Source organism: Psammomys obesus, unplaced genomic scaffold (genome assembly GCF_907164565.1).
Source record: "Psammomys obesus unplaced genomic scaffold, mPsaObe1.curated_primary_1811, whole genome shotgun sequence".
NCBI lineage: Eukaryota > Metazoa > Chordata > Mammalia > Rodentia > Muridae > Psammomys > Psammomys obesus.
The window spans coordinates 52,092,030-52,101,724 of NW_026587216.1; the positions used below are offsets into that span (position 1 = coordinate 52,092,030).

At 43.3% G+C, this 9,695-nt stretch overlaps 1 protein-coding gene across 6 annotated transcripts in view; it reads right to left on the reverse strand.

Moving 5' to 3' along the window:
- Klhl32 (kelch like family member 32) overlaps nucleotides 1-9,695 on the reverse strand; it is a 226,414-nt gene that overhangs the window by 25,400 nt on the left and 191,319 nt on the right. For 5 of the 6 annotated variants that reach the window (XM_055603480.1, XM_055603478.1, XM_055603479.1 and 2 more), the window contains one exon: nucleotides 5,832-6,558. The exons of the other annotated variant lie outside the window; for it this stretch is intronic. In XM_055603480.1, the coding sequence (XP_055459455.1) occupies nucleotides 5,832-6,558 (727 nt within the window). The remainder of the gene's footprint in view (nucleotides 1-5,831; nucleotides 6,559-9,695) is intronic. 6 annotated transcript variants of the gene reach the window in all.

Sequence of the window (9,695 nt, forward strand, 5' to 3'; positions counted from 1 at the left end):
AGCAAGCCCTGCCCCTGACTAGAGCAACCCGCAGGAGCCTCTGGGCTATTCCTCTTGTGGGAACCTTTTATCATCTGCTCATCCAAAGGCATGCCTTTTCCAGTTCTCTGTTCACACTACTAAAAGACAACAAAAGCTTTCCAACATAGAATCTGCTCTCATATTTTTTATTTTTAAAAACGTGTCAGTTCCCTGTGTTCTCTCACAGGCCTTTCCCACGGCCCTCTCCTCAGGCCCATCACCTGGACAGGACATAATCTCAACAGAAGCTCTCATCAAGAGCTAACCTGAATCATCATCATCATCACCATTAACAACAACAACAAACTCCTGGTTTCTGCTAGTCACCACTGGTACCCAGACCCACACCCCTCATCTCTCTGAATTGGTACCTGGATCCATAGCTATCATCTCCTTCCACTGGTACCCAGACCCATAGCCCTCATCTTCCTTTCTTGGGCTTAGTGTTAGAGAATCTCTTCACAGTCTTTCCGGCCTGTTCAGGACCCTACCATCAGTAGTCGGTACCCAGTTAATCCTCGTTCCTGGCACTTGGGAATTGCTCCAAATGCAAGTCTCTCTCGCCTGCATCGCTCCTTACTTACAAGTTTACTTAATGAACTTCGTTCTTTTTATGAAGAAAAGTCTCTCCGCTGATCTGGATTTCCTTTTCTAACTACACTCTCTTTTCTCAGCTAAATTTCTCTTTACATTCCTTTTTATCCTTCTTAAAGTCAAAAGAAATTTATAATGAAAAGAAAAAATGTTGCTGTCAAAAGGACTGAATTATGTGTGCTCCCGAGACTGCAGAAGCTCTTCCCGTAGGCAGAAGTATAGGAGAAGGCGAACAATAACTGGGACATTATCTGATGAGCTCCGACTCAGGGATGAAATTTCAATGATGCTGTGTCCCTGGGAATTACAGTACAACAGCCAGTATAGCCTGTACCCATAGTTCTTACCTCCTTACTTTCTCATTACACCTGAACTATAGTTCTCTGCTTTGCTCCACAGTCTATTCATCTGAATTCCCTTCCACTAGAATGTCTGTAATTGAAAAATGCAAGGCAAATATTCTGGACTCTGGTCCTTCTGTGGTACCAGATGAGTCTCACTTATTGCGGACTCCTGTTGGGGCCCTGGGTGCTGCAAACTCCTCCCCATCGCTGACCCTATGTACTTTAAACTTTCAGGCTTCTTCCAGAGGGCCCGCCCAGCATTCTCCTTCCTAACATGATGCTCTTGGACGCTTTTCTGTCTCTCCACAGTAGTCATTATTCCCTCTGCAATTTTGCATTTAGTCTGAAAAACAGAAGGCAAGGTCCTCTGTCTAAGTCAGAGGGAGAGGTCATAAGGAATGGAGGCAGGTGAAGGAGGGGAGGGAAGAGGGTTAGCAGGGATCAAAAGGCTAGGCAGTGTCACAGCCTTGGAAAATTGACAGGTGCTCCCTCAAGTCTTCCCGGTACCTGTCCTTCAATCTCAGCTGGCTGGAAACTGTCAGTCCTTTGTATCTGTGGTTTTCGCATCTGCAGATCCAACTTGGCTTCAAAATATTTGGCAAAAACTGTGCTAGTACCAAACACATATGGATTTCCTGTGTCACTGTTGTCTAAACAATAAACTATACCAAGTATGTGCTCAGCATCGACACTGCAGTATGTGGGACAACGTGCACAGACTATGCAAACATGATACCATTTTAAATAAGAAAATTGAGCATATGCGGGATTCCCACCTCCCTTATTTTGCTTTTATGTTTTGCAATTATGATACAATTAAATTACACCTTCCTTCCCCTTCCTCCCTGCAACCCTTCTGTCTCCCTCCTGAGGACTTTGCTACCAGCAGAGTGTGTGACTGCTTGCATGTGTGTGTGTTTTTGAGCCAGTCCCCTATGGTTCCTGAAGGACAACTACATGGACAAAGACAGACACTCGGCGCGCCCAATGCTGTGTTTCCTAAGAGACAAGGGAATTACTGAAGTGATGATATGACGATGTTCATGTGGAAAGCCAGGGAGGGGAATGAATGGCAGAGGACAGCTAGTGGAGCTGGGACCAGTTGGGCCCAGCATGCCACTGCAGGCCACCTTGAAAATGGCTTCCTGCCGTTCATATGATTTCTGTACCTGGGAAGACCCCCGTACCACATCACATGTGGCGATTGCTGACTCTCCCCAACTCTGTCGCCCCAGCAGGGACCAGAACAGGACTCCTGGGAAGCCTGGGACACTGCTCAGCGTCTCATGCTTGAGGAGAACTGAGGTGAATTTCATACTTGCAGTAACTGTATTATCTTATTTTAATGTTTCATATCCCAACCATAACAATGCCTGTTCTTACTTCCCAACATTTTAAATGCAAACAAAATAATATCTATGTAGACAGAGAAAAAACAAAGCAATGGTATTTTAACAACATTACTTAAAATTACCTTGTTCTAATTTTAGTAGACAGTAGAAAACCCAAAGTTCTTTCAGTAGATTGAATAATTTAAAGTGATTTAAAATGGGGAAACACAAGCTTCATTTAAACCCAACTAAGATGAAAATAAACATAGTTCTTAGGAAATCAAAGAAGCACTGACAGGCTTTTTTTTTTTTTTTTTTTTTTTTTTTTTTTTTTTTTTTTTTTTTTTTACATATCTAAAAACAAAACAGAACTAAACAAAAAAACCTTAGTGCCAGGCATGGTGGTGCATGCCTCTATTCACAGCACGTGGAGGGCAGAGAGGCAGGAAGATCTCTTTGAGTTCAAGACCAGCCTGCTTTGCAAAGTGAGTCCAGGATAGCTAGGGATACACAGAGAAACCCTGTCTTGAAAAACCAAAACCAACCCCAAACCCTCAAAACCTTTTAATTGTCAGTTTCTGGCAGGCAAGAGATGTGTTTACTGAGTTAATCATATTTATTATGGCACAGCACCAAAGTATATAAGGGTACAACACTTACTGAGAGAATCAAGAAAACATGATATGACGCTTTTGAGTAACTACAGTATCATTTGTCTTGTTTTCTAGTTTTAAAGCACTAATTTCATGGCCAGCATCTCAGTATCTTGTTGCCATCTGATAAAAATGAACAGATAAGTTCTACAAGATGGGCTCAGATTAATTTTCCTTCCACACACACACAAAAGGATCTTTTCAGTGGTTCACATGTTACCCTGTAAAGCAGCAAGCATGTATTTTTAAAAACACAGCTATAGGATACTTAATGCTTATTTTACTTCAGACGTGTAGATTTTAAATCAAAACGGCATAGTGCATTTGTGAACTGGGTCACAGTGTCAAATGCTACAGAAGCCTTTAAAATTTGACTGTCTCTAACATCTTAAATTAAATGCTAATGGGCATATCCATCCAACCTAGCTTTCTGAATTCTCTGGTTGTCATACTGACAAGCCGTGGACAGTTTTCAAACTGCCTTGACCCCAAATGGACAGGATGGGGGAGGGGGCAGAGAGGGAGTGAGCATGTTACAAAATACCAAGTCTCTGAAGACACATTCATTCTGTGTTCCATGGAACAGAACCAAGCCTTTAAGATCACATTCAATAATCCACACCACCCCTACCTCAGACAGAGCTTGCAAAGTACCAGGAGGATGCCAATGACTCAACACTCTATCAACTGGAAATTCTTGATTATTTGGTCAGCGTTAAGAAATAGCTTCACACATTTTCATCTGTTCCAATAAGCCAAGCTAACATTTCCAAATCAGAGACAGGAAGATAAAATAGTCCCATCTACTTTTAAAGGGGCCCATGAGCAAATCCAGCCAGCCACCCCCCCCCCCATTCATGGTTAAATTCACAATTGATTTATGATAAGTTAGGCCGGAGGAAAGAGGCAGACAAGAGCAGGTATTAGAAATGTCGCTGGCAATTCCTCCTCTTTCCAATTAAAAGTATCATACTCGACCCAGGAAAGTGGGCTTCTCATCTCAAGTGCACAGTAGGGAGAAACAAGCCTGAGAAAATTCTGATTGTTTTCATTAAATACGGTTAACACAGGCAGCATTCGTTAGGACGAGGAACAAAGAAAGCGTCTCTCCTTTCACAGCCGGAGGAAAACAAAGTGAGATGACAGTAAGATATACAGTAAGTTGATAGATTTGATACGATGGAAGGGAATCACGTCGGCCCTTATTGAAAGGGAAGATGCTTTATCTCAGGATGGTAGGCCTGGCCAGGTTTTTGAGCTTCTGCTCCTTTAAGCATCACTGAAAGGGACAGAGAGTAGTATAGCCTTATGACTATGGGAGGGAAATCAAGGATATTTTAAAGCTGTGTTTGCAAAACAAGACATACCTATTAAAATATTTATGTGAAATTCATACAAAATTTAGAAAGCACATTGCAAAATTTAAGAATATACTGCATTAACAACATGTGAAACCAAATGAGTCAATGGAAGAAATGCAAATTGGGAGAAAATAAAAACTGCATTGATTTTATAAACCCACCATTACTCTATGTTCAGGAAAATCCAGACCTGTTCCTGTTCTTAGCAAAGATTCAGTCACAGCCATTTTGAAATTTCTTCAGCAAAACCAACCAGAAGCCAGGTAACTTTTTTAGTAGTTGAAATAAATATTTAGAGGAAAGAAGCCACTAATAAATATGAATTTTACTTAAATATTTCTACATATACACTAACTTCTAATGTTTTTATTTGGTATATAGGACCAGTAAATATTAGGTTCTTATTTATCCTTTTCTTAGTCCTTGCTTCATGCATTAATTCATTAGCTGCTTAAATTCCAATATAAGATAGGTTACAACAACGAAAGGAACCAAGGCCTCATCCTGAGAAGCCAAGGCTAACTGTCTCCCAGGTTACTGAAGGAAAGATGAGCAGAACCAAAGCTAATTTAATCTAGGCACAGTTTTTTTCAAAATCGATGTTTAAAAAACTGGAAATGGCAACTGGGGAAATCCAAGAAGCCTTCGCCTCCTAACATGGTTGTTTACTCTAAGTCTGAGCATTAGTGTTCTAACCCACAGATCTTCCAGTTCTCTCTGGGTCCTTGAGTCTTGTGCCACAAGCAGCAGCCTGGAGGGGGCTGAGGAAAGCCAGGGTGGAGAGAAGCAACGAGAGACTAATGACTGAGGTTGCCATGGTAGACTCTGTGCACTAGACTAGTTTACTTTTTCCATAAGCAGAATTGGTGTTGTTGTTGCTTGTTTTTCAAACATGAACGAAAAGAGTAAACTTAATAGACTTAAACTTCCTACAAATGGTCTGTAAGAATGGGAGAGTGCACAGTAATGGCCAACGCAAGAAACTACTATTCACAGATATCACAAAAGTGTCCCCCCCCGCCCCAGCAACTTAATCCCTTCCTCCAGTACACAGCATAGCTAATCCCTGGATGAGAGTCTCTTGTTATACTCAGCAAAAAATGGATTTACTAGGATTTTATTTCTCCTGCCTCCAAAGAAATGGCTCCTAGCTGGGCAGCCAAGAGTGAAAGGAAAAGCAAAGGCCTTGGGTGAAACACTAGTTGTGGAATTCACCTCACAGATAAACAGGAGCTGAAAGTGCGAGCAACAGAACACTTGGTAGAAAAAAACAGATGTGATGGCCAATTAACTTTCATCCTGAATTTTTATAACACTTGTCACTCAGAAAAATCACAGAAAGGTCAATTATTTCCAATCTCATTGTTCTCTAGAGAGTAGGTGCTCGATAAATGGTGGTTAATTAGCTAAGATGGCATCCTTGGCTCAACTGCTCAATCACTAGGGTCCTCTACCGAAGTCGACTTTTAAATGTAAGTCACAGCAAAAGCGCTTTTCAACGAACCCAACAGAGGAGGCACGCTCTACCTGATATCCAAAGAAGACCGTCAGCCACGTATCCGGCGTGACACGAAAGGGATCTGTCAAAGGGCTGCACAAAGGTCCACTTGTTCTTCTTGGGGCAGTATCTCTCAACTGTGGGCAGAACCTGACGCAGTTCATTCCTGCCCCCGACTGCATAGAGGTACTCATCCATGGCGCCCAGCACAAAGTGTTCGCGGCAGTTCTTCATGGGTGCTATCTCTGCCCAGGAATTACTGCGAGGATCGTAGCGACAGGCCGTCCTCACGGCACACGTCCGGCCGCTGGCGTGCTCCACTTCCCCGCCTGCTACAAACAGGAAGTCCCCCATGACGGCCACACAGTGATGGCTCCTTCCCACCGGCATGGGCGCCAGCTCACTCCAGTTGGCAATGGCGGCTATGAGGGCGTTCTCCTGATCCACGGGGTTGAAGTACCGAAGTTCCTTGACTTTACAGACCTCACGCTTTTTCCCACCAATGATATAGAGAGTATCTGACTGGAATCGCGGTTTGGTCCTGCGCGTCTGCCACACAGGCTGTGCATAGAGGCTTTGGTGGTATTCCAGGGCCTCGTTGACAAGGGCAGTGGCCGTCTCACTGGCTTGGACCAGGGGGTGGGCGAGGGCGACCGTGTGGAGAGTATCCACATCCATGAGGCCGAAGCGGATGTACTGCAGGAGCTCGTCCATGTGCTGGTAGTGGCAGTTGTGATCCAGCCACCTCACAGCCAGCTGAAACAGAAGGAAGTGACATGAGGGAAAGTACAGAGTAAGGCCGGGTGGGGTCAGCGACTGCACACGGCAAACCACGGCTCCTCCTTCGGACACCAACCAACGCTCTCTCCTACAGAGCATAACGCTGGGATATTCGCTGCCTAGGTGAGGGGTTTCTTTTCACTGTACCAGCGCAGACACTCAGGACCTCAAGGCACTGCTGTTGGAGTGAGGAAACCGTTAAGCGGGCCTCTCAGAGCTTATGACATCTTTTCAAGTGAACAATAACTGCTTTTCAAAGAACAAGAATATTGTGAGACAGCCTGTCCCCTTCCATCTCCTGCACGGAAGCTCCTGACCACCAGGAAAAGCTCGTCGTGGGTAGCACCATCATAGCTCAACTAATGTATGTCAACCACGAACAAAGGTACTCTATCAATATGAGTAATGTGAGAAAACATGATCACCTGAGACCACTGGATGCTCTTGAGAGAAAATCAATACGTCCCTAGCAGAATGATTTAGAAAGAAAGAAACCGCCTCCTTCCATCCATTCTGTAGGTACAGCAACCAGGAGGAAGCAAGAATAGACGAAGTTACAACGTAACTTATATAATCCCCTCCCCAATCGCCTTTGACCTTGAAGACAACTGTTCTTCCCAATGTAAAGTGCTGGCAGTGGCTAAGAACCATTTCCACACAGGAGATGGATGGATTTATCTTTGTAGTATGGGGAAAGTAGCAGAATGCAGTCTAACTTCTCAATTAATGTGACTTGATGTCTGAGTATGTAAAAGTATGCTGCATACTATCACAACCTAGTATATCGAGTACAATAGTTGACGTATCTGACATTAATGAGTTCTAGCAGTGTCTGAAGGAAACCAGGTCTCCTAAAAAGGACTAAGGTGGAACTAAAGGAATTGGCAGGGGAAAGCGATGAATTTGAAAACTGTATTTTCTTATTTATTTGCTTTTTATCTCATGGAACTATGGTTTGGGTCTTCCCTGTTTAGATGATACCTAATCTATGGAAGGACAAGGAAGAAAGTGTGCCACCCTCAGACCACTGCTCCCTGGTGATGAGCTGGTTTAACTCATAAGGAGTCACTACACTAAGGCCCTGGATGATTCCAGGCTTCCAGGGTTTCTACATCCTCTTGGCAGTGTCCTACCTGGAAAAGGTAAGCAGAAGAAAAACTACTTCCACTTTGCAGTGTGTGCTGCTCTTAATTAACTCCTGCATAATCAAATGAAATGGAAAAAAAGAGCCCCACGAGGTACCAGTGAGGCAAATCCCTGAGGGGAGAGAAGCAACACTCTATAAATGGTTTTACAGAAGAGTATTTTTCCTTAAATAAGACATCAACCTGACGAAGGAGAAATGTCTTTGTGTGTTAACATCAGCAGTAACCCACATGTTGCAGAAGAAACATATCACTTGTCTTGACATGTCTCTGCCTGTGTGGAGAGCATCCTCACACGTAGCATCCTATTTCCTCTCCATCTCACTTTCAGTTTGGAGGGGCGGGGCCTGCAATTATTCCCACGTGGTGGTAAGGTAGCAGTAACTCAGTGCACGGCCTTTTGTTTGTTGCTCACGGAGGTTTCAAAGTCCTCAGAAACAAAGTCATGTCACTAAACGTTGTTTCTTAGGCACCAAGTTTTCTGACACACAGCCTTTGCTACTGCTCCTCAGGTGAGTGGCTGCAATCGCTGGGGGTGTGCTGGGAACCATTTTCTCAGCATCCGTCCAGTTCTGCATGCTCCATGCAGAAACTCCGGGAAATAGCACTGGGCAAACATGAGGCTCACATCACCGAAGCCTCTTTCTCAGCATGGCATTGCACATTTAATTAGTTCTTTCTCTCTCCACAAATCAATTTTCTTAAGCCATAATCAGTCTTGTATGTCATCTCCAAACACACTGTTTATCTTTCTCTTTCTAAGACATGGTGTCACTGTTGGCATGAGAGGCACACAGGCCTCAGCCTTGCTTGGGTGTCAGGAACTTTCAAACAGTTCAAACTGGCAGTGAACCAGTGGCTATCGGCTTTCCCTTCCCATGCCACACTGCACATCTTTTGAAGTTTTCTATGCTCGGTCTCCCCCAACACCATATGTTAATACTATACAGTAGTCTGTGCACCTATATTAGTTTGATTTTAAGATGGCTTTTGGTTTTAGATATTTTTTACACTTTTATAATTTACTAGCATTTTCAGAACATACATGAGTTTATCTAGATCAAAAACTGTTTTGCTATCAACTTCAAGCCTCACTTGCACATGAATTATCCACTTTTCTGGTTCAGGTGCAGATTCTGCCTTACTCGACAGAGTGGTGGGATAAGGCATCTACCCTTCTAACAAACCCTACCTCCCTCACAGGCCAATGCCACCGTGCCTGTCACCTTCGTTTCACTGTGATAAAATGTCTGCTAGGAGCAAATTTAAGGAGAGAAAGATTTCCTTTGGCTCACAGTCTCAGGAGATTACAGTCCACAAAGACTAAGAAAGCATAGCAGCGAAACAGCGCCCTATGTGGCGACATGGGCATGAGGCTTCCGGGCAGAAAGCAACTGCCAATCAGAAAGCTGAGCCTGAGACCAGAAGTGGTAACATCTACAATCTTCAAAAATCCACTCCCAGTGAACCACCTCTGCCAGCAGAGACATCTCTAAAGATTTGTCAGCTCCTAAACCAATGTCACCAGCTGATGACAAGTATTCAAACATGAGTCAGCAAAGGATGCTTCATATTCAACCCATAACTGTGATTCTGCTATCATTACTAAAACATGTAGAGGAGAGCAACCTCACTGAAACAAATAAATTCATTTTTAGCCGAATAAGACCCCACTTAGCTGCGTTGCATATTATACAGATTATTTATGGAACAGCTTATTTTGGAAACTGATGACTTTCAAGATAACATGGCACTGAAGAAGCATACCCTGTAGGTACAACCCTACTCTTATTTATTCTAGCTTGCCAACACCTTATTACTATAATCTCTAGTATTTAAAGAAGAGTATCCATCCATCCCTCCATCCCTCCATCATCATCTATCTACCTATCTGTATTGTCTGTCTATCTACTTGTCATTGATCTATCTATCTATCTATCTATCTATCTATCTATCTATCTATCTATC